This window comes from Fusarium oxysporum, chromosome IX (genome assembly GCF_013085055.1).
Source record: "Fusarium oxysporum Fo47 chromosome IX, complete sequence".
Classification (NCBI taxonomy): Eukaryota; Fungi; Ascomycota; class Sordariomycetes; order Hypocreales; family Nectriaceae; genus Fusarium; species Fusarium oxysporum.
This window is the reverse complement of record NC_072848.1, coordinates 1273847-1297202: the sequence shown is the minus strand read 5'-3', so window position 1 is coordinate 1297202 and position 23356 is coordinate 1273847. Positions and strand designations below refer to the sequence as shown.

The 23356-nt window shown below is 49.7% G+C and overlaps 7 protein-coding genes across 7 annotated transcripts; 4 read left to right on the top strand and 3 right to left on the bottom strand.

Moving 5' to 3' along the window:
* Positions 1–122: 122 nt before the first annotated feature.
* On the top strand, positions 123–6821 carry FOBCDRAFT_243438 (SPX domain-containing protein; the record flags this gene model as incomplete). The annotated part of the gene is made up of 8 exons (XM_031189850.3): positions 123–205; positions 264–1449; positions 1502–1852; positions 1902–2750; positions 3419–3512; positions 3592–6012; positions 6066–6174; positions 6224–6821. 8 exons carry the CDS (start codon positions 123–125, stop codon positions 6819–6821), a joined length of 5691 nt encoding a protein of 1896 aa, XP_031033835.3.
* Positions 6822–6975: 154 nt separating this feature from the next.
* Positions 6976–7245, bottom strand: FOBCDRAFT_279117 (uncharacterized protein; the record flags this gene model as incomplete). Its single annotated transcript, XM_031189852.2, has 2 exons — positions 6976–7154; positions 7203–7245. 2 exons carry the CDS (start codon positions 7243–7245, stop codon positions 6976–6978), a joined length of 222 nt encoding a protein of 73 aa, XP_031033837.1.
* A 346-nt stretch (positions 7246–7591) lies between these two features.
* On the top strand, positions 7592–10739 carry FOBCDRAFT_231113 (HbrB-like-domain-containing protein). The gene has a single exon (XM_031189849.3). It carries the CDS (start codon positions 7829–7831, stop codon positions 10370–10372), a length of 2544 nt encoding a protein of 847 aa, XP_031033834.2. The 5' UTR covers positions 7592–7828; the 3' UTR covers positions 10373–10739.
* Positions 10740–13613: 2874 nt separating this feature from the next.
* On the top strand, positions 13614–16481 carry FOBCDRAFT_51836 (LIM-domain binding protein-domain-containing protein). The gene is made up of 6 exons (XM_059612230.1): positions 13614–14072; positions 14145–14338; positions 14399–15070; positions 15124–15423; positions 15474–15788; positions 15843–16481. Exons 1-6 carry the CDS (start codon positions 13772–13774, stop codon positions 16323–16325), a joined length of 2265 nt encoding a protein of 754 aa, XP_059465790.1. The 5' UTR covers positions 13614–13771; the 3' UTR covers positions 16326–16481.
* Positions 16482–17654: 1173 nt separating this feature from the next.
* Positions 17655–18239, bottom strand: FOBCDRAFT_189378 (uncharacterized protein; the record flags this gene model as incomplete). The annotated part of the gene is made up of 2 exons (XM_031189841.2): positions 17655–17879; positions 17919–18239. 2 exons carry the CDS (start codon positions 18237–18239, stop codon positions 17655–17657), a joined length of 546 nt encoding a protein of 181 aa, XP_031033826.2.
* Positions 18240–18664: 425 nt separating this feature from the next.
* On the bottom strand, positions 18665–19554 carry FOBCDRAFT_322824 (uncharacterized protein; the record flags this gene model as incomplete). The annotated part of the gene is made up of 2 exons (XM_031189840.2): positions 18665–19006; positions 19072–19554. The coding sequence occupies 2 exons, from the start codon at positions 19552–19554 to the stop codon at positions 18665–18667; spliced, it is 825 nt and encodes a 274-aa protein (XP_031033825.2).
* A 1399-nt stretch (positions 19555–20953) lies between these two features.
* On the top strand, positions 20954–22678 carry FOBCDRAFT_298235 (uncharacterized protein). The gene is made up of 5 exons (XM_031189839.3): positions 20954–21496; positions 21556–21578; positions 21625–21989; positions 22042–22082; positions 22131–22678. The coding sequence occupies exons 1-5, from the start codon at positions 21231–21233 to the stop codon at positions 22591–22593; spliced, it is 1158 nt and encodes a 385-aa protein (XP_031033824.2). The 5' UTR covers positions 20954–21230; the 3' UTR covers positions 22594–22678.
* The last annotated feature ends 678 nt before the right edge of the window (positions 22679–23356 follow it).

Below are 23356 nucleotides of genomic sequence, written 5' to 3'. Positions count from 1 at the left end.
GCGAGCAGTTCGAACTCGTCGATTATCCTCCCATTCAGGCTCGTCGAGACGCCCAAGATCGCGAAGCAAGAAGACAGGCCAAGCGAGACGACAAGCGCCGCTGGCTAGAAGAACAAGACGAGATGAAGTTCTCTCATAGTATTCAGTTCAATGCTGTTCCAGATTGGAGCAGCCATTACATTGCATACAGCAATCTCAAGAAGCTGTATGTTCTGCTAACATTGCATTCAAGCCACGCGTGAGCTAATATTATCTTCTCGCAGAATCTACAACCTCGAAAAGACCGCCCATCAGGCGCGCGGAACCACTGGTGATGCCGAATCCCGACCTCTTATAAACCAAGAAGATGCTGAAGAGGTCTTCTCTCGAGCTCTTGGCGTCGAACTAGAAAAGATATGCTCATTCTACGTTGCCAAAGAAGGCGAGCTACTCGAAGAAGCTGCGCAACTGCTACGCGACGTTGGCGACGAGGCCGAAGATGCCATTGCCGATAATCGTTACCTTCGCAGGCTCTCTGTTTCATCAGCCCACCGTCCTGATGGTCGCAACGGCTTCCGCTCGAGAAGTCCTCGGAGCCGCAGCACCGACAATGAAGAGAGCGCGAGCGAGGAGGAAGATGAGACTACTGGGCTTACAACAAGGCGACGAAGCAGCGGGGGCCGCAGGCGCACACTTCCCAACATCCATAAGCCGCGTTCTGAAGATCTGAACGCTTCCTCCGATTTCGGTCGCGACATGAGGAGGCACAGCACCACAGCCGACGAAAACGATGATCAAGCTCTCATGTTCTCTTCTGGCATGTTTTCGTCTGGTATCATGCTCAAGAAGCGCATTATCGGCCTCTACGTGTCACTCTGCGAACTCAAGTCATTTATCCAGCTTAACCGCACCGGTTTTGCCAAGGTTCTCAAGAAGTTCGACAAGATCCTTGATAAGGAACTCAAGGGTCCCTATTTGCGAGCCCATGTCGAGACAGCCTACCCTTTCAAAGATGAGACAAAGCGTGTTCTCGAGGACAACATTACCAAGATGGAAAGGGCTTATGCTGAGATCGTCACTGGTGGAGATGAGGAGCTCGCTCGCAAAGACCTTCGTTCGCATCTCAGAGAACATGTTGTTTGGGAGCGTAACACCGTGTGGCGAGATCTCATTGGTATCGAGCGCAGAGCTGAAGCTGCAGGCCTGGGACAGGCGCTTCTCGGACAGGAGAGAGGAAATGTCACGAGGAGATTACAAGGCGACGAGGCCAAAGCACCCCGAGAGACCCAGTTCCGCACACCCTTTGGCAAGATTACCTTACCTCCATGGCTCGCTAGCTCGTCTCTTTGGACACTGGTTGCCTGTCTTACTGTCTTCTTCCTGTTGCTTCTGCTCCCCATCATGGAGAAGCCCGAGCAACAGAACTGCCTGGCAATGCTTGTCTTTGTCAGTTTGTTATGGGCCACCGAGGTAAGCTTTCCAGCCAGGCAAATTCGCAATTGACCATTGCTGACCTTTTTAGACCATCCCCCTCTTTGTAACATCATTACTTATCCCATTCCTCTCTGTTGTCTTGAACGTCGTTCGTGATGAGACACCAGGCAAGCCTCAAAAACGTCTCGACTCCAAGGCAGCCACATCTGCCATCTTTGCTGCCATGTGGACGCCTGTCATCATGCTTCTCCTCGGTGGTTTTACTCTGGCAGCTGCTTTGTCCAAGTGTACTATCGACAAGCGACTGGCAACTCTTGTTCTTAGCAAGGCCGGCACTCAGCCCAAGACTGTGTTGATTGCCAACATGTTTGTGGCTGCATTTGCGTCTATGTTGATTAGCAATGTCGCGGCCCCTGTTCTATGCTATTCTATCATCGAGGTAAGTTAACCAAGGAAATGGATGAAGGCTCAAACTGACAATTATACAGCCCATGCTGCGAACATTGCCTTCTGATTCCAACATGTCGAAAGCTGTCATTATTGGTATCGCACTCGCCTCCAATATTGGTGGAATGCTCTCACCCATCGCTTCTCCTCAGAACGTCGTGGCAATGGGCATCATGCAACCTGCGCCCACGTGGCTGCAGTGGTTCTTTATTGTCATTCCTGTTGGCGCTCTCTCGATCGTTCTGATCTGGCTCCTCCTCCTGGTTACCTTCCAGCCAGGCAAGGGTACCACGATCGCCCCTATTCGGCCTGTCAAGGAGAAGTTCACTGGTCTCCAATGGTTCGTCACTATCGTCACCATCTCTACCATTGCTTTGTGGTGTGCCAGCCACCAGCTAGAGGCCGAATTTGGAGACATGGGTGTTATTGCTATTATTCCCATCGTGCTGTTCTTCGGTATCGGCTTGCTGACCAAGGAGGACTTCAACAACTTCCCATGGACCATCATCATCCTTGCAGCCGGTGGTTTGTCGCTGGGCAAAGCTGTACGCTCGTCTGGTCTGCTTCATACCCTCGCAGAGATCGTCTCTGAGAAGGTGGAGGGCATGAGTCTGTACGGTGTCCTGGTTGTTTTCTCGACTCTGATCTTGGTTATCGCAACATTCATCAGCCACACAGTCGCTGCTCTTATCTTCCTGCCTCTTGTCTTCGATGTTGGTGTTGCCATGGACCAGCCTCACCCCAACCTGCTTGTCATGGGTGGAGTGCTCATGTGTAGTGCAGCCATGGGTCTGCCAACCAGTGGATTCCCCAACATGAGTAAGTTTCATGCATTTACCCCTAACAACTCATTTCTAACCTATCATAGCTGCTATTATGAAGGAAGACCCGTTCGGCCAGCGTTATTTACAGGTCAAGCATTTCATTAGCCGCGGTGTGCCCAGCAGTCTCATTACCCTTGTTGTGGTCGTGACTCTTGGTTATGGAATCATGCAAGTCGCGGGACTTGACTAAATCAATGGGGTGTCGATATATGTGTTGTTGTTTTTGGTGTTTGAAATTGGGTGTTATTTTACATTGGTTCTGTCAGACGCATTGCCATGTGCATGAGTGTAGACCAAGCGTGGGATTCATAGACTGGAAGCTATTGCTGTTTTCTTTTTGTTGATTGAATATGAACCATTACGAATAAATGTTGTCATATAGCATTTCAATATCAGACTTATTGCTTCCATCCAATGTGATTGTATTAGTGTGCATTCGCACTGTTGCACTGTACCGTAGTACAGCAAGAAGCTCTGGCCATCTGTTGACGTCGCTGGTTGGCGGCATGACCCTGCCACCGGATACCGACTCCCAACTAACTACCTACCTACCTGACCTACCATTCCTGTCCATCAAATTACCCAAACACCAACAACATTGAACACGGACTATCTATCTTGATATCTCATGCTTTGAACTTGTCGATAGCGTCTTCACCTGGCAAATCGTGCACTTGGCTAACTCTGGGACCGACTGATGCGCCTCTTCTCCCAATAACCTCTACAGCTTCGAGCTGGCCGGCGCCATGCTCTCCGCTTTCACAGCTCGTCCCATCATCGAGCTGCGACAAAAAGATAAATCTAAGATTGAGACGATACTCGCTCAAGGTATGCGCATATCCCCGTGGTCTCGCTGCTCTTTCACCGCAGTTTCTACGACACCGACTGACTAACTTTCGGCTCTCAGGTGACCGCGTTCTCGTCGGCCTTAACAATGGCGCACTCCGAATCTACCGTCTAAACGAGCTTTCCGACCAACTTCAGAATGGTTCCGCCGATACAAATGCCAATGGTTCGTCGTCTGCGGCGGACGACGACCATACTACTGCGCAAAGGTCAGAAAAGCCAACTGATTTGATGCGCGAGGTGGAACGCTTCTCGCCGCGAGCAATCGAGCAGCTGGCTATTATAAAGGACGCAAACACAATTGTATCCTTGTCGAATTATCACGTCTCTTTTCACGATCTCAAAACCTACGAACTTATTGAGACCCTAAGCCGGACCAAAAATGCATCCTGCTTTGCGTCAACATCGAATATTGTCAAGGATCCGGACACGGGAATCCCCGAGATCGTGAGCCGGTTGGCTGTTGCGGTCAAGAGGAAATTACTACTCTGGAGCTGGCTTGAGAGCGAACTTTCCGAGGATGTGGACGAGATCGTGCTGGCTGAGTCGATTCGATCAGTAACATGGGCAAATGCGACAAAGCTTGTATGTGGTATGAATGGCGGATACGTCATGGTCGACGTCGTAACACGTGAGGTCGAAGATATCGTGAGTCCGGGTTCAGGACCAGCAGCTGGGCAGACTAGCCGATTTGGTGCAATGAGCAGTGCCGGTATGGGATACATGGGATTGGGAGGTTATATGCCCAAGCCTTTGGCGGCCAAATTGGCTGAGGGAGAAATGTTGCTCGCAAAGGATATCAACACACTATTCATCGATGATGACGGAAAACCCCTCGACAGACGGCAGATTCCCTGGAACCATGCCCCTGAATCCATAGGGTACTCGTATCCATATATCCTTGCCTTGCAAGCGCCTTCAAAAGGCTCCCTGGAAGTTCGGAATCCTATAACATTATCATCACTTCAGAATCTATCACTACCGGGTGCTGCTCAGCTTCACTTCCCGTCACCCACTTACAGCTTAGCACATGCCGGGAAAGGTTTTCACATCTCCAGTGAACGATGTGTTTGGAAGATGGACTCAACAGACTATGACTCTCAGGTTCAGGAACTAGTAGACGGTGGCCACTTCGATGAGGCTATTAGCATTCTCGAAATGCTTGAAGATGCATTGCTAAAGAACAAGTCGCAGACACTCCGTGAGGTCAAGATGCTCAAAGCTGAAGGGCTATTCAAGAAAAAGAAATATCGCCAGGCGATGGATCTCTTCAATGAGGATACCGTACATGCACCTCCTGAACGAGTTCTCAGGATGTTTCCTCCCTCCATTGCTGGAGAACTATCTGCGTGGGCCGGCCGCGAAGAGGAAGAACAAGAGTCGGACGAGGCGCCAGGAACACCGAAGAAAACCAATGGCACGCGTCCCACCACCCCTGAACCCGTTGAGCAGGCACAGGAAACCCCGCAGTCAAGCAAAGGAGGCTTCGCCAGATATCTTACCGGAAGCTATAGGAGGCCCCAGTCGGATACCGCATCCATCTTCTCAAAGAAGGATACGGCGGAGTGCGATGATGCTGCTAGCGTGAAGGAGACTGAGTCAAACGAGGATCTGCCCTTGAAAGACAAGGACTTGACGAACGCGGTTCTGGAGCTCAACAGTTACCTGGCTGGAACACGTGCTCGATTACAACGGGTAATTGATCCTGTTACTGGAAACCTGAAACCTCAAAGTGATCGAAATGGTTCAACAGAAGAAATAGCAGAGAAGTTCCTACGGATAGGGCTCGATGATTCTGAGAAGAAACTTGAAGAAGAGCTCCGAAATACCTTTCGGTTAGTCGACACAACTTTGTTCCGAGCATACATGTTTTCTCGACCAACTCTAGCAAGCTCTCTGTTCCGAATTCCTAACTTCTGCGACCCTAATGTGGTCAATGAAAAGCTTTTGGAACATAATCGCTATACTGAGCTGGTGGATTTCTTCTACGGTAAGAAGCTACACAAGGAGGCTTTGGAACTTCTACGACGATTTGGAGCCGCTGAAGAACCCGATGAGGCCGCACCAACACTTCACGGACCGCAGCGCACCATCCAGTACCTCAAAAGTCTACCACCGTCAGAAATTGACCTCATCCTTGAGCATGCAGAATGGACCCTCAAAGCCAGTCCAGATGGGGCCTTGGAGATCTTCACAGGTGACACAGAGAATGCGGAGACCCTCCCACGAGAACGGGTTGTCTCTTTCTTACATGATGTTGACACACAGTTGGAAGGACGCTATCTAGAGCACATCATCACTGAGCTCGAAGACATGACACCAGACCTTCACGACCGATTGGTTGAGCTTTATGTAGAAAACTTGAAGAAGATGGACAAGGGTGAGAAGTGGGATGAAATGATGAATCACTTCATCAAGTTCTTGAGACAGCCGGGGCAAGTTTACAGTCTCAGCAGGGCGTTTAGATTGATTCCCAGAGATGGTAAGATTCATATGCTGTTGTGTGGTGATCTACACTGACTTGTATCGGCTTAGACCCAGCATTTTACGAAGCACAGGCTGTGGTATTGAGCAACATGAACCAACACAAACAAGCCCTTGAGATCTATGTATTCAAGATGAAGGACTACCAGAAAGCTGAACAGTATGTCATTCACCTATCGTTCCATCGGCTCACAAGCTAACTTTATTAGATACTGTAACCGAGTCAACTCGACTCAAGATACTGCTCCATCGTCTCAGCCAAATGAGAAGAATGAAACTGGAGAGGATCCTGAGACTTCTACACCATCTATTTATCATACACTTCTGTCGCTCTATCTTCAGCCGTCACCACCCAACCAGCCCAATCTAGAACCAGCACTGGACCTTCTTTCAAAGCATGGATCACGTCTCCCAGCGACATCAACTCTAGGACTCATTCCAGACGACCTTCCCGTTCGGTCACTGGAGTCTTACTTCCGAGGCCGCATTCGATCGGCAAATAGTCTTGTCAACGAGGCAAGGATCGTTGCTGGTTTGCGACAGGCTGAAGGTATCTCTATCGCGGCGCGGCTGCACCTTGGCGACGATGTACAGGGAGGGCAAGGTGGGCGTAACAGGCACGTTGCCATCACAGACGAACGACACTGCGTCGTGTGCCACAAGAAACTCGGAGGAGGTATGCGTATTGGTGGAAGCGTTGTAGCTGTCCTGCCGGATAACACAGTGGTGCACTACGGCTGTTTGAACCGGGCAACAGGGAACAAAGTAGACGCATCCCAGGCGCCAAGTTGGGGTCGAGGATTTTAGACGGGTCGTTCAGGCTGGATGGGAGCATCGTTTCGGGGAGCATTTGCATGGATTGGATCGATGGTAGCCAGTATGATATTTCTCAAATACCCTTCATATTCAAACACATCTTGCCGTTGAAGGGTTTGCAGTCGTTCGCGAGGAGTTGGTTCCCTCAGTCCTCCTCTTCTTGCACCTCCTCGCCATAGTTCTCTTCCTCTTTGGCCTCAGCCGCGGCATCCCTCGCCTTGTCCTGCTCCATTCGCGCTGTGAGCTCTTTGTTGATAGTGTCTTGGGTGTCGGCGACAGAGGCGCGCAGAGCCTTGAGGTATGAAGACTTGTCGGCCGTGGAGGCTATAGATGAGATAGCGGGAAGGGTGTGGGCAACTTTGAACGGTTCACTCGCTGGGGACTTGTAGTCTGCGGTGAGAGTTGGTTGCGGCATTTTGAGGTTATGGTTACTATGTTCGGCGTTGGAAGAAGGTCGAAGTCTAGACTTGGATGTTTTTGACGTGGGGTTGTAGAATAAGAACCCCACATCCGGTGCTTATGGAGATATAGGGTGAGCAATGACGGAACAAGTTGTATCATGAAAACAAGTTCAATCACAGAAGATACAATTCCACATAGAGCGACGGGAAGTTTGGACAATGTATTTTAGCCCAATATCGCTTCAGCTAGTATATCTTTTGCAATACATGTGATTCAATAGTCAATCCCGTTCTAAAAGCCAGGTTAGTCAGCGAAGTGGCTTGCTGAAGGATAATCTGGTCAACTCCAGGTTAAGCTGATAGTTCATAGGACATTCCATTCCTCCACATCAGCTCAACATTGATAAGAACTCTTGATAACTAGATTACACACTAGCCCGTCATTCCCATCGAGGGCAAGCGACCAACCTTGACCAAACCTCATCAACGCCGAAACAAACCCCAAACGCCTTTCCTGCCTGGGACCCTGTCGATCCGGGCTCGCATCTCTTTGGGTCTCAAGATGTAACAACGGCCCAGGAGCCGCATAAAACAATAATGCAACCCTCACGCTCTCAACCCCGCGGCCCCGGCAGCTTCGCTCCTCTATCGAGCTCATCCGCCCAACCCTCGCAGCTTTCGACATCCTCACGACCTGCTCTGCGCCGAGTAGAGACCTCAGACGACGAGGATGAGACACCTCGGCCGTCTATCACAATACCCAAGTCGCGACCGCCTCCTCAACCACAACCATCATCTCCTGCGACCCCGATATATGCCCAATTCACTACCCATGGAAACCCTAGTACTGCGAGCTTAGGACATCACAACTTTTCAAGGCCGGCCAACGCACGGTCTGTTACCCAGGGATCACCAGCGACGCTTGTCAAGGGCCATGCGCGCAAGCATTCGGCGACCCAAGGCTCATTCGAGCCCACGCTACCATCTATGAGTACATCGAATCTTTCCTCACACCTCGGAATGTCACATCATAATCTATCGACCGCTTCTGCGTCCGCGGCAGCGGCTGCTGCTGCTGCCGCCACAGCCTCCAATGTCAACTTGTCGGCAAGCCAGATCGCTGCGCAGGCAGCTGTCATGTCGCACCAGAATCATTCGCGCCAGAGATCGCAGACCGTGCCTTTTCCTGGCGATCAAAACGATGGAGCGCGTCGTGGCAGCGGAAGTAAGGGGCCTACGAGTCCCCCTATGTTGAGCTTGACGGAGGCGAGTGCGCCGCGGGACAGTGGGTTTGGGAATCATGGAGGACATGGTGATCGACTTGCCGGGCCTCATTCCTCCGCTGCTACAGCTGCCGCCAATGTTGTATTTCCTCGATCTGGACACAATTCCCCGAGAGCGTCGCCTCAGCCATACTCGCAACCTCCTCCTCCACCCCCTGCGTCTGAGAAGCCGTACAAGGCAGAGAAGCCAAAGGTCAAGCTATTCTCCCGCCCAGGCAAGATTAGCACAAAAGGTGAGACCAAGGAAAAGCCATTGCCAAGTCCAGGAAAGATTGGCTCGGCTCTATCAGCACTTCAGCGCGGCAACTTCAGCACAAACAGTCTCGTTGACTCGAGCAATCAGTCTATATACAACCTAACCAATTCGTCTTCAGCCACGATTCGGCCTATCGAAACACCCACCGAGGACAGAGAAAGGGATAAGGAAAAAGGCAAAGAGAAGGAAAAGAAGCACCACTTTCTTTCACGGCAAAAACACAAGCTCAAGGATGAGTATCATCTCCCACTATCATCAGCTGCCAGCAATTCGTTACCAACAGATCCCAATGCGCCAAATCCTTTGTATAACTTTAATATTCCTCCGAGCCCTGGCCCCAACTCCTCTACCTTTGCCAAGGCCAAGAAAGATAAGAAACTCGGTGAGCGGTCCGATAGTCGCCTGGAGAGCGAGTCAAGTTTCAATTTACAGAGCGAATGGCCAGGACCCAGTAGTCTACCGTCTCTGTCCCAGCAGTCGACAATGTATGATCCGGTTGACCCCGGAAAGCTCGGTCTTCACAACCACATGTCGCTGGACGATGCGTGGCCGTACCTGAAGGCAAAGCTATTGGCCATATTTGAAGGGGAAGACCTGCGTCTCCCCGTTGAAGACTTTAACCGAGTTGTACAGATGCATATACAGTGGTGCATGCATAGACGCTCACCAAATACCATGTTGGAGGATCTTCGAGAACTTTTACACACGGGGTTCTTGTCACTTGACCGAACATTACGGCAGACCCCAGAAGACCGATTTATACCAACGCTAGTTGAGCTCTGGATGTTTACCTTTACTTCCATACTGCCATATATGCAAGCCGTCTTCCTCCCACTCGATATGGAGGTGTCAGGGTGTGGTACGCTTATGACTGGAGAGCAGGCACGGGATTTCTGGGGCGGAGCTATAGCGTCTGCATCTACTTCAGAGAGACCGGCCCGTGTAGCACCGGCACCAGCAGTTCTCGATGTTAGGAGGCTGGTCCTTATCGCTTACAGAGATACTGTCATTCTACCGCGGTACGAGACACTCAAGACAATATTCTCACGACTATCTCTTGAGTTCCTGCCCTCGTCGCTTGCAAGTATGGCCATGTCTTCTCCCCCGGAAGCATCACTATCTACCTCCCCTTCTGAGTCTTTCGGCCGGCCCGGCACAGCTATGTCTCTCGACCCGTCTAATGCTTCTTACAATTCTACGAGTACAACCCTTCTCGGTGAAGGATCGGCAGGCGGTCGTAGCCGTGCCATCAGTAACGTCAGCTTCGGCAGTCACGGGAGTGATGGTGGTCTACGACCTTTCACGCCGTCTGGTGGCGGAATCCCACCACCGCCTTCTCTAGGCAGCCTACGGGAACGTGAGCAGAATGTCGAGGACTCCAAGCACATCACTGAGATGGTTGGTCGTATGCTTCAGTGTATGAGTGTTTTGTCGGGTGTGTCGGCGGGTGATGCAGGTGCAGAAGGCAACGAGAAGGTGGTAGAGCTGTGTAAGATGTTGAAGCTAAACTGGCTTGGAAGAGGAAGGACGGGAAGAAACAGGAGAGGCATGGTAGGCGGCAGGGTGAGAAGGGACGATATGAGAGACGAAGTTCGTGTCTAGCAGCTTACGCATAAGTTAACGCCTGGTATGGTGATGAGCAATGTACTACAATCTATGAACCAACATCGAAAGAGCTGCAGACACATCCTTAAAAATATGAAATTTCAGAGGCGATGCCAAATGAGGATCTACAACCAGCTATCTATCTATCACTGCATAGCAGAAGGGGTTTGGTCTCGCCGATGTGGAATGTAGCTAGGCGAACTCACCACGCTCATGATTTAGGTTGTCGTGATACACCACCATGATGACACTACAAGCAGATGATGCACAACATTACGAGAACGGCACGAGCAACATCACAAAATTGATGGCGAGAAGAATTATGATCAACAGATTCAATTATGCTATCATATTTAGAACGCGGAGTGGTCTCCATGGCAACATCTAAAACTTTTTCAGTTAGCTTCATGACCCATTAAAGAGTAGTCGACAGCAAAAAGTGAAGATTTGGTGTTTGATCAGACATCCAAGGAAGAATAAACCCTCATCTGTCCCAGAAAAGGCTCGATCGGGACTCGAGTGGAAACTGCGAATTAAGAGGAAAATTTCATCATGCAAAACGGGAGTGGTTGGTGTGTGAAATAAAAATGAGTAGAAACTTACGTTAGTTCTCAGAAAACTTCGTGAAGCTGCTGGGTTAGTCGTCTGGTAATAGCACATTGTTCAAATCTGTAGCAGCGATGTTAGCAAGGATGGCAAAATATGCGCGTGCTAGAAAAGCTGAGTGTGGTTGTGTAGTCAGACGTTGATACTGGCAAGTAACAGGCCTAGGGCCCGAATACAGAACTTCTTCATGGTCGATTCAGTTGGGAAAAGAAGAATGTAACTAGTGTCATCATGCAGAGGGGAGGTAGTGCTGGGAGGCAGAAGTGAGGAAGTGGTGATTCTTACCATTCAAATGTAGGTTAATTGCGAGGCTGCAATGAAAATTTTGCTAGCCAAACAAACCGCCAAAAGCAAACATCCATCACAACCAACACATCGGCAAGTCGCTCAAGCGGATCCGTTCAAAATCAAAACAGCTGCTCCAGGAAGACAGTCGTCGTGCAGTCTCGCGCGTTGTGCTCGTGTGAAGAGGTAGGCAGAGGCGGTTTGTTGTTGTTGAGAAGGTTTGAAGCTTGGAGGAAGAAAATCAAGAGCCGCATCGAGAGAAGATATTGAAAGACAGTGCAAGAAAATTTGTCATTTGCGCGGCACTGTGCTATCTGCACGTGACCGGCATCTTACCCTCTTTTGACACTAGCGGCGGAAGCCAGTTCAAGGCCCGCTTCAACATCGCGATAGATGCATGAAGCAATTTGTCTTGTCCTCCACCAGTCCACCTGTGATGGATGGATGGATAATGGATTGTCTGTCTTAGAATAAATAGGCTAATCAGGTCGTTAGCGTTCTCACGTCATGATTCTGTGAGATTCTGCCAACCTTTCTCGTTGGAAAATGTGCTACCTCAGGTATTGCTTTTTTTTTTTTTTTGAAGTCAAAATTTGATCGCTCACATTTTTTTTTGCATTTGGAGGAACAGCCGCAGCCAACACAACGCAGTTGAAGATCAATGCCGGCCCGCAGGTTGAGATTGGGACATCCCGGTTCTAGGGACCTTCGCGTGTTCATCAGGGATTCAAGAGAAGATTTGCTATAAGGGGGGAGTTGCTTCAAGTTTTACGTATAATATGTTTCTATCGAGTAGCTCATTCGAAGGCTTATTGGAGACAAATTAAGGGGACCAGCAGCTATCAGGTTTGTGTCCTTTATTGGCTGCTTTGTTTCGTCAATGCCGGATCCGCACAAGTCTCATACTTCAATAAGCGCATAAACATCCACTTTTATCTCGGGGCCCTGGTCCGAATCCGCCGACAAGTTTATCCACTTCCTGAACATCAACGAATCAGAACCATTTCTACAACTAGACAACCCCACCCGCCCAACTCTGCCAGACGCAAAGGTCAAAGGGCTCCCCCAAAAGTCTACGACCCAGAGATTGTGACAGAGAACGAGCGAGTTGAGTGAGATCTCCCCTGGTCTGTAAGAGCCAGCCCGTCGATCATTATCGAATCTCTATCGGCTTCGAATGTACCTCGACGCAGTCACTGCCACCCTGAGATCTCTTGTCTGAGAGGATAATCGCAGACAAGCCAACGAGATCTGAGATCTACTTATTTGAACTCACACTCTCTTGGTCTTATACCGACAGTCCACGCATCGGCTTGCTTGCCTTGCTTCCATGGTTCCGTCTAGTCCACAGGCTCCCTCTTAGGTAGACTACAACTGGACAACCACCAGCAGCACCCTTCCTTTACTCGAGTGTCTGCCAACTTCTCCCACTTCTTTTCTCCTTCATCTCTTCCTTCTTATTTTCGACCAACATTCAGCCTGGCTGAATCTGAGGTTTACCAACCACCCCCGTCACGTCAGATTTCAACCCTGGTATCTTGCGTGCGCCCTCTATTTTTTCTGTCAGTCAGCTCAACGTGCGTACCTGAGTACCGGGTCCGCCGTCGCATTATCAAAGCCCAGCCCAGCCAGGCCCTTAGCAGAGACAGCCCAGCCAGAGCAGACTTCTAGGAACCCAGAAGCAGACGACAGTATCCGCTGTACAGTTTTGTACCGTACCGAACCGTACCTTACTGAACCTAATCGCACCCGCGGGAGACACTACCCAGCCCAGCCCAGCCGCCCACTCAACCACGGCCCAGTCCCCGTCCTTGCGACTCCCATTCTTTCTCCCCATCCCCGTACTGAAAGCGGATCAACCCTCTTTGTGGCATCGCTCCCGTGTCTTCGCATTGCCTTCTCCTGGGTCTCCGTCTTTCGACAAATCTACCAATTCCTTTCTCAACGCCTCGATTTGCGCTCTTTTTGGGCCTCACTTTTTCCAGGCCGTCCCGTGGGTTACTTCTATCGACCTCTTCGCTGGTCCCGGCCTTTGGAATCTCGTGACGTGCCACTCGCCCCATCGTCGCCTTATTCGCCCACGACCTCCTCTCCCCCCCCCCGTTGGCCTTGTTCTCTCTCTTGTCCGCAATCGCAGCGCGAAACCACACCACCAAATAATTATCTCTTCCCCTCGCCGATGCCTTGACGGTTCCTATCGCCTCGACGCTCTACGATTCCACAGCGGAAAATTCAATAGTTACACTTTTGATCTATATTCCCTTGTCCTTTTTGGTTTCTGTCACGATCACTATCGCACCGTGCACCCAATCCTGTCTCGTCGCGACACGCGAAATACCTATTATAGACATCCTCAGCCACTTCGAGTATCCGACAATCGTTTTTCGCGCACCCATTCGCGTCGTCTGGCAACCTCACTTCATTCCCATCGTTCAACGTATGCGATAGTATTTCAACGCGATCGTCGATATCCACGCCGTGGATAATCGACCCGACTACTTAGTCATGATGGCAACAAGTATGGGCCCAAATTTCTCTGGGCATCCTGCTGGCATGGGGCATCCAGGTGTCGCCGGCCACCCCATGGGACCTGGTGGCATGCCTCACAACCCAGGTCAGCAAGGCGCTCCTGGGGGAATGCCTCATCAATTCGGAGGACCTATGGTCTCTGCTCCCGGAGCACAAGTAAACCCTGCCCTCATGGGCGGTATGCCGCCGGGTGCGAACCCAAATGCTCATGCTTTGCAGCACCTCAATCCCACCGCGCAGCAGCAAATGCTTCAGCAACAGCTTCAGCAACAACATTGTATGTAATACTCTACTGGCACTGTCCTCAACATCCCTGTCCCTGTGCAAGCGCTAATTGGCTCATTCACAGTTGGTAATCCGCAAGCGATGGCTGCGATGCGACAGCAGCAGCAACACCTACTTCAGCAACAACAAGCGCGACAACTCATGGCTCAACAAGCCTTCCAAGCCAACATGCAGGGTGGCGGTATTCCTATGAACATGGCTCAGTTTAGCCAGCTCAACCCTCAGCAGCTCCATCAACTCAGAAGAGGTCTGGCTCCGGTAAGTCAATAGATAACCAAGCTGCCATTCGCGTCTTTTCAGCTAACAAATCAGGGACAGCATCCACAAGCCCAAGCGATTATGGCCCAGCAGCTTGCTCTGCAACAACATCAAGCGCAACAGCAGCAGCAGCAGCAGCAGCAGCAACAGCAGCAGCAGCAGCAACAACAACAGGTTGCTCATGCTCAGCAAATGCAAGCTGGGCCTAATCCTGGTCAACCGATGCCGATGAACGCTCAGAGCATGCAAGCTATGCAGCAAAATCAGCTCGCTCTTCAAAATCAGATGGCCAACCAACAGGGCCAACAACCTCAGGGACAACCTCAGCCTCAACCCCAACCACAACAGCAGCAACAGCAGCCTGGCCAGCAACAGCCTCAGCACACCCCTCAGCAATCATCGCAGGCTGGTACACCCGCTCCCACTGGACCTCAAACACCAGCTCAAACGCCCAGCTCAACTCCTGCTCAGCCATCCCAACTTCCACCTGGACAGAGCCAACCCCAGGTACCACAAACTCCCGCTCAACCACAAGCTCAACCGCAGCCTCAGCCCCAGGCACAGGCACAACCACAGCCACAAGCCCAGCCTCAGCAGCATCAGATGAGCGCCACTACCGCGCAGCAGCTCGCAATTCAAAGCCAAATTCTCCAGCAGCAGCGACGAGATAGCATGAAGGGCCAGTGTTTACTAAAGCTGATGCAATTCAGCGAACACTTGAGTGGCTTTCCTGTAAGATATACCGTGATGGAGTCCTCTACGACAAGCTAACAAGAGATCTCTAGGGTTCAAAAGGCCGAGATGACCTCTCCTACTGGCACGGCTTTGTGATGCGCTTCTTCTCACCAAATGGTGTCTTTCGTCATTCATTACATATCACCGACGCCGAGGATACGACCGATAAGCAATATGAAATCGCTTATCCCGCAATTGCTCGATACTTTCACACTCATTTCGGTAGTGGCGTGAAGAATATGCAGTTGATCATGGATAAGGGTGTGACAGATCGACCTCTTCCTGGCGATTGTCACTGCATCGAGAATTCGAAGGCCAGTTTCGTTTATTGGTTCGAGACTGGATCTCACGTAAGACATTCTGACTGGTCTGAGTCAATGGGTTACTAACATGGTGATAGTTGGTCGCTAGTGGTACGCTCCGAGCACAATTCGATGCTGAACAAAAGATCGAACTTTTCGAGTTCCTCACCACGAGTCATGACGAATTCATCTCACGAAAACAGGTCATTGATGCCGCGAAGCCCGCCCACATGTGGATGAAAGAATGGCACAAAACTAACTCACAGGATGGCAAATCACCCGAATTGTCTAAGAAGGGCAAGGGTCGACAGTTGAAGTCACCTCAAACCCAGCCACCAGAGGTCCTAGTCGACCTGCCGGACTCGGCTGTCAACAGCAAGGGTGTGACGGAAGCTGTCTTCCAGTTTCTTGAGGTAGGGACAGCTCACTCAGTGTAAGTAAGAGTGACGCTAATGAATAATGTCCAGATTGTTGAAGTGATGGGACAGATGAACCCATTATTCCAATTTTACCATTCGAACCCCGGCCTTGGCCCGTACCAAGCCCTCGATCAGTACGTCTCGACACAGATCAACGGAGTTCCACCCAACATGAACGGTCAACAAATGCCCCCCGGGGCCCGCACACCGAGCTTCGGACAATTTCCCATGGGTGCAAGCCCAGCCGCGGCTCATATGAATCTCCCTGGATCACCACACATGGGCAGCCCAGCACCTGGACACATGCAAGCCCCCGGAATGCAGATGCAGCAAAGTCAGCAGGGTACTGGCTCTAGCGGCCCCAGTGCAAACACATCCCCCGCCTCGAACAAGCGCCGACGGCCATCAGCAGTGAAAGAGGAGGATGGATCTGGAGCACCTACGCCTGCTGCCAATGGAATGCCACGTAATGCCAAACCACCTACACCAAGGATGCCAAAGCGTCTCAAGGGAAACCCACCGGCCCAGTAAGGGATGGGCTGCTTCATCATCTCGCACAGCCAGATTTTTGAGTGTTTTATTCAGCATCACTTTGCATGGTGGCGTCACTTCGTATTTGGTTTTGCTATAGGCCTGTCTGTGGGAAAGATATTTTGTTGTGGCAGAATGAAGGTACTTTGAACGGCGTGTATTTCCACACACATACAATCTTGGCTATGTTTGTCAATGCATAACTGATGCTCTTGGGAGGCCCCTTCTTGGAGCACACTTTTCACTGCTCAGTCACCTTTACCTGGGCAGTGAATTGGAGACACGGATGACGAGACCCACGCATGTTGGAACATGCACATAATGATAGTAAACGACATCGTCATGGGCCTGTTTCTTGAGCATCAAAGCCCACCAATAGAGGGGAAAGGGGAGATCAGGGGATTAATTTGGGTAACGTGGTTGAAGTTACCCACTCTTGTACTCTTGTACGACTACAGGGGCCTGGGGCACAGGCTGGCGTCGAAAGTCTTGGCTACCATTACTTGTTTTTGTCATCTGCATTTGCCTTTGTCTTGTTTATTTATCTGAAAAGGACGCTCAGCAAGTAACTTGGTGTATACGGAGGGGGGAGTTTGGAGACACTGGTGGATTGGTCGAGCATACTGTTGTCGTCAATGGTCGTGTTAATTTAAGAGCTAAAGACCAAAATCACGGGGGAGAGGAGCTGAGGTTGTGCCGTACCGTGCTGTGTTGCGTTGCGTTGTGTTGTGTTGACTTATGAGCAGTCTGATGGCGCGAGGATCATGGGTTTATTCAGATTATACCTAGGCTAAATATGGAGTTTGGTCTTTACGATGTTAATTCGAATTGTCTGTCTGTCTAAGTCTTTGTTTCATCTTAGTGTTGATGGTTATGTTAATGAGTGTCTGATAAAGCAACATTTGGGGCAGAGGTTCACTGTAACACAGAGTACAACCCAAAAGCCGATATTACAAGAAACAGAAGTGATTCAGAGCAATCTAACATGAACCAATCTTTCCGGGCATTGGTCACTGAGAAATCTTATCCTTTACGGGCGTTCTGTTGATATCTTGTACCGCTTGTGATGAGACAGCATTAGACGAGGCAACTAGCAATTCCATGAACAAATGAGATGATGTTATCGTATTAGTTCCCTTTCGTGGAATATTCTTGCTCTTATTGCATACATCAAGTTCCAACAAATGTCCTTTCCTTGCCCCCAAAGTGCACCTCGCCGGCCGTCCAGCTTCATCGTAATGTTGTTGGTGTCACTGTCCTTTTGCTCAATCAGTACTCAATACGCTTGGTCGGAGATCGACATGAGTGAACGTACTGGAGTATGTGCTCTCAGGCACTGTTTTTGAACCACCAGCCAGAAGTCTTCTTGGCGGGGACGTGCTCACCACGAACGGAGATGTAGCACTTGAGTGCACCTCTAGACGAAGCCATCATCTCCTTGAGAAGAAACCACTCAAGCTCAGAGCGAGCCATGATATCTGTCTTGGTGACGAGATCACGATAATGCCACTCCTTGTCGCTAGGTCCAAGCGGGTAAATCTTGCCACCATAGGTCTAGTACAGCGTAGCAGAGATGAGCCTGGGACGGCGAACTTGGCGACTGAGACGATTCTTGCTGGATGCCTCGACGACAGGGAGCTTTTCCCGTAGGAGGTTGAGGAGATGAACCCTGGAGGTATTGAGAGGAATGCTCAGAGGGGTCGGGAGAGGGTCCCACGAGCCAGTGAGAGTGCTGTCATGGCAGGGATCATGAACAATGAGATCAAACTCGAGCTGTGAAACTGGCGAGAGAGGCACAAGAGGTCTTGCATCACCTGAGGTTTTGCCGGTTGCGTTGCTCAGAGCTGAAGGGAAGCTTTTGGCCTTGAGTGGATGATGCGCAAAGGGCTCTTGGGCAGTGATGAACAGATCCATGGCGCTTGGTTACTCTGATGTTCAGAGTTTGAAGGAAACAGTGAGATGAGGCGAAGATAACGATGATGAGAAGCCTGAGGAAGAGGAGGTGTTGTGTGTAATACAGGCCACCTGAGATGTTATTGAAGTGAGAGGTCGTGTTATAACTACTGTGCCAGAAGCTCGGCTCTTATTAAGTGAGATAGATGCTTTGCTTCTGATCAGCACGCCGAAACGAGCGAGTGTTGGTGTGAATATGAGCTGGCCAGAGGCTGACAGTGACAACTTGGCTGAGATGCTTCCAAACAACACACGATCACAGTCACAGTTTGAGAGGTTCAGTTTGCTTCAAGGGCTTCAGATAATATCAATGAATTCAGAAGAAACTAGAATGAGGAGGTCTAATACTTGATATCTAGTCACTGCCTGACCGCTTGCAACCCCCCTTATTCTTCCGTGTTATCAGGCTCCACGGTTGCAACTTTAGGGAGCGTAGGTCCCGGAACAGATCCAGTTCCCGCTGGAGTAGTATTACCTGTTGATGCAGCTGGCTCAGGGGTGGTGGTATTATCTCCCGTGTGCGAAGGCCCAGGAGTGCCGGTATTGACCGCATCCGCTGATGAGTCTGGCGGTGGTGAAGGTTGACGAGCGACAGGAGGAGCAGGCTGAGTGTTGTCAGTCGAATTATTTTGGTTACTGTCAGTGTTGTCATTTGAATTTCCGCTCCGGGGAGTACTCTGATCGTTATCGGTTTGTTGGGCCAGAATCTTAATAGGCACATAAGCATGCTAGAGAATTCTATGAGCTATCTCCTTTTTCTCCATAACCACTTCATTCTAGCAGATGCACTTACATCGACCAAGATAAAGGCTCCATAGTTATTTGTTGCTGTGTCCATCATCAACGTCTGGAAACCTAGGGCTGTCATATCGCCAAATGACACCTTCTTCACAAGATCTGGTGATGAAACAGGTCCATCTATTGGGTTAATAGTGAGGGTTGAGCGGTTGCTTCTGGTGAGATAGAGTGTACAACGTCGGGTATAAGCTTTATCTCCAAGTCCATGCTGTTCAGACCACCAGGATAAATTTCCTAGCACTGTTTCTCGAGGTGGAAGATAGTTGTAGCAGGCATCGTTAGAGGCGAGAACAGTTCCTGCACAGTGGAATATGACTTTGATCCTGATGGATGGAGAAAAGATAGGTCGATACACTGGAACGATCTGAACAGGCGTTAATGCGACTTGTGTTGGAACAACCAGCGTCGTAGGTACATTCATGGGAACTATCAGGAGGACGTAGTTCCCAAAGATGGGGGGTTGAAAGAGGAAAGCCATAGTTGTCGAGCTTTGGGGTAATGGGAGTTGACAGATAAGGCATCATGGTTTCTGGTAGAATTTCCTACTTTAAATACATGAAATGGTACGACGATGGGCCGTTTAGTCACGGTGGTCAAATTGGGTTCGTGATGATATGCTCGGTGTTGATGGCTATTGCTTGGTGTCACTCACTACACCGTGGCAATTATACACTGTTCAGCCTCTGCGAATACATCTCATTCAGCTGAGTCCAGCTCGTGATTAAATGTACCAATAAGGCTCACAGCTTTTATCTTGCTTCTTTTTAATAGCCTATATGGTTGGATAGTTTATTTCACGTATCATCCTCAAGCGTACCTAGGTGAGTTGTTGAGATGATTGCGTTTGACAGGTGGACGAAGCACTCAGGACTTGAATCGATAGCCAATAGTGAGACACAATAGCAAGCGTCTTAAATATATGGATATCAACTTTCCTAATAGTCATTAATCTTTGAACTGGCACCACTTTATAAGTGGATACAGTATGATACTTTTCAGATGACAAAAGCACACTGTTCCTTTGGAAAGTGCCACCATTCGCGCCTGCTCTGTGTTTCAATAACCGACAGAGACCAGCTCCTGCCCAAATGGAATGGTCGACATCGAAATTAACTTCTCCCTTGAAAGAATTGCATGTCCAATATCAAATTCTTCATCCTCCAACCCAACCACTCTCCCTTGTTTAATAAACATTGGCCTAGCGCAAATCGCTCTGATTGTCAAATCTAGATTCGGCAATTGAGTGACGGCAGAGACAGATCCTAGCAGCTGCCTCTGACGTATCATATCACACTAAGATCGACGGGCCTTCGTGCATTGCCTTGGCTTGGCCTTATCCTCACCAAGCAAGTCCCCCGCGCCCGATAAACTCTATCGATCGCTTGCTGTTTTGGCGAGGCTCTTACCGTTCAAGCCATCATCCACCAATTTGAGCAGCGTTAGAGGTGTTACTGTTCCATTGCTGTGGAGCGGACTAAGGATAATGACATAACAAGACGCCAATGGCCAGGAAATCACTGGTTCAAATGTCACGAATGCGCTTAACAAGCTGTCTCGGCAATTACAATGCCGTGGACTAGTCAATGGTGGTGAATGGACAAAAGGGGCCTCCATCCTCCTCCCTGCAGCTTTGTTGTCGGAGCTGGGCTCTATCCCTACAGGAAAGAAAAGCTCAACCGAAGCGGTGACAATCAACATTCACCGTGAGACACCACTCGGCAGGTGATATTAAAAGTTACTAACCCTCCACACCCGGGCCATCGGACTTCCACAACAGGAGCGCCACGTCCTCAACGTCCAGTCTTTAGTCTAGGATCAGCCTCTGGACGACGCTACCACTACAGCGTGCATTGCACCGGTCCTTCTGTTCCGCGTAACCCGCCTCCTCGACAAACCCTCAGCTTGCCGTGCAGTGCAGAAATGCCCTGATACGGACATCGAAGACTCGGTGGCGTGGGGATCGTATTTTGCTTCTTACAACATTTTCGTGGCATTCGACATTGGTTTCGACTTGGTCTTTTGGCTTTGACAAACCGAGACCCTTGCTACAAAACCTCGAGATCAAGCCAACTTTTCTAACTGGTGTTCAATCGTGTGCACCACTCACCAACCATCTAACCTCTTACCTCTGATCACGTCGGTAGCCATGATACAATGAAGGGGGGCGGGCTGCTTATTCCACCATGGTTCGAATACCATGAGCCAAGTTGCTCTGACTGGGCCATTGTCAGCATCGCCTTTGGCATGACTCTGTGTCTGGCAATTTTTGGTCTCATTCGTGTGGGCATTCAAACTTATCATCAATGGAAACGCGCGCAAAGAATTACAACGTATATGGTTTTAATATGGCTTGAATTGGTCTCCAGCGCCATTATTGGAGGTCTTGGCTGGGGTTATGTTCGAGGAACTATTCGTCCAGGGTGAGTCTTGGCTGCTCATCTCCATCTTCAAGCTCAATGATTGACCAAATATTTTCTAGGTTCTTAATATACTTCTTCATCTGTATGTTCGCTGGCTCAAGTTTGCAGCCCCGGGCTAATCTCTACAGTGCTCCTTTGGGTATTTCAAATCCATTGCATTATGCAAATCATTGTCAACCGAATAGCCCTCCTCCATGTTTCGCCGACCATCGTTCGACGACTAAAATGGGGAATCTTTATTATCCTGGCACTTATTAACATTTCAGTCTTTTGTATTTGGATACCGGCTCGACTGCAGATTAGCCAGACCTATATCGACATCAATAACATTTGGGACCGAATCGAGAAAGGACTTTTTGCGGTTATTGACCTGGCTCTGAACTTCTACTTTGTCTATCTTGTCCGCTCGTCCCTCATATCATACGGTCTAACCAAGTATGTGGTGTTGTATCGCTTCAACCTGGTGATGGTAGTCGTCTCCATCTCGATGGATGTAAGTCTGAATTGCCAAACATCATTTACCAGCCGGCTGACACCTGAAACAGATTCTGATCATTGGGTCAATGTCACTACGGAATACCTTTCTGTATGTTAAAAATCCCGAGTATTGTCTATCAGCTAATCGTCGTGTCAGATACGTCGAGTTTCACCCGCTTGCATATCTCGTCAAACTTCATATCGAATTGTCCATGGCCGAGCTCATTGCCAAGATTGTCAAGGCCTCCGGGCCCAACCTCGCTCCTTGTCGCTGCACTTGCCATGACAATCCCAACCACACATTCCTCCATCAGCTACAATCTCGGTACAGTGCACCTGCAGCTCCCAGTGTGACTGCACCAACTACTGGAAGATTCCGTCGTTCTTGGCCAATGTCAAAGACCACACGCAGCAGAGAGAAGCGCCGCGGAGGATCCCGATCACAAACTCCATCCTTGACCAAGAAGATGGTTTCAAAGAAGCAACAAAGTACCGAAGAAAATCAGCCAAAACAGGAAGTCTGGAAATCTGACACCAATACCGGCACAGACTGCGCCTCGCACCACATGCCAAGTTCTACGGGACAATCGAATGAAAGCTCACACGATCATAATGACTGAAGCCACGACGGAAAATCGCGTAAGCCAGTATCTTACCTATGCTTCTGGACATTCTGCCCTGTAAGGCCAAATCTGGTGGTCATGGTAGGTTTGGAGCGCACATCGCCCACTATGTCTTCAGAGGATTCAGAAGATATCAATATGAACAGCTCAGGAAAGGCTGAAGGACATGAAAGGCCCTTTTTATGGACGCCGTATAAGAGGTCGATTTGACCTCGATGAGTCTCCAACACCTTGGGTCGGTACACAAATCGACCCCACCGAGCAACTACCGGCGCACCCTGCCCTTCTTTCCCCGCGGTCTCCACCCCGGCGAGCTTGATGAGGTATTGCTGGGGATGTTGAGGAGGTGTGCTCTCTGATGCCATAATCGGCGCAGAATCCTACAGACTTCGTACGATGGTCGGCTGTTGGACGATCGATTGGCAATTATCAGTTGAAGAGATGATGTTCATCCATGACCTCAGCATGTTCATCTCCCAGTCGTTCTCGCGATTTATTGTACTGGTAGATTATCGTCCTAAATATGAGTTGAGGGAACCGAAATCTTGGATACTATGAGGGCAGTAAAAGGCACCTTAGTTATTAGCCGGGACACAACAACATCCTAGACAGGGGATCACAAAACCTGCAATCCCATGTCAAGCATTGCCACAATAGTTTAAATTTGTCCTCAACTGCCCGCAATGCTCAACTTCAGTTCACTGAACGCACAATTGCTCTCATATCTAGCTATCATGAGTTTGTAATTCGTTATGGTCAT

Coding starts and splice junctions, on each gene's coding strand:
- FOBCDRAFT_231113 (XM_031189849.3), top strand. CDS start 7,829: ATGCAACCCTCACGCTCTCAACCCCGCGGCCCCGGCAGCTTCGCTCCT.
- FOBCDRAFT_51836 (XM_059612230.1), top strand. CDS start 13,772: ATGATGGCAACAAGTATGGGCCCAAATTTCTCTGGGCATCCTGCTGGC. Junction 15,424..15,473: donor GGTTCGAGACTGGATCTCAC/GTAAGACATTCT, acceptor ACATGGTGATAG/TTGGTCGCTAGTGGTACGCT. Junction 15,789..15,842: donor CTGTCTTCCAGTTTCTTGAG/GTAGGGACAGCT, acceptor AATAATGTCCAG/ATTGTTGAAGTGATGGGACA.
- FOBCDRAFT_298235 (XM_031189839.3), top strand. CDS start 21,231: ATGAAGGGGGGCGGGCTGCTTATTCCACCATGGTTCGAATACCATGAG. Junction 21,497..21,555: donor CGAGGAACTATTCGTCCAGG/GTGAGTCTTGGC, acceptor AATATTTTCTAG/GTTCTTAATATACTTCTTCA. Junction 21,579..21,624: donor CTTAATATACTTCTTCATCT/GTATGTTCGCTG, acceptor TAATCTCTACAG/TGCTCCTTTGGGTATTTCAA.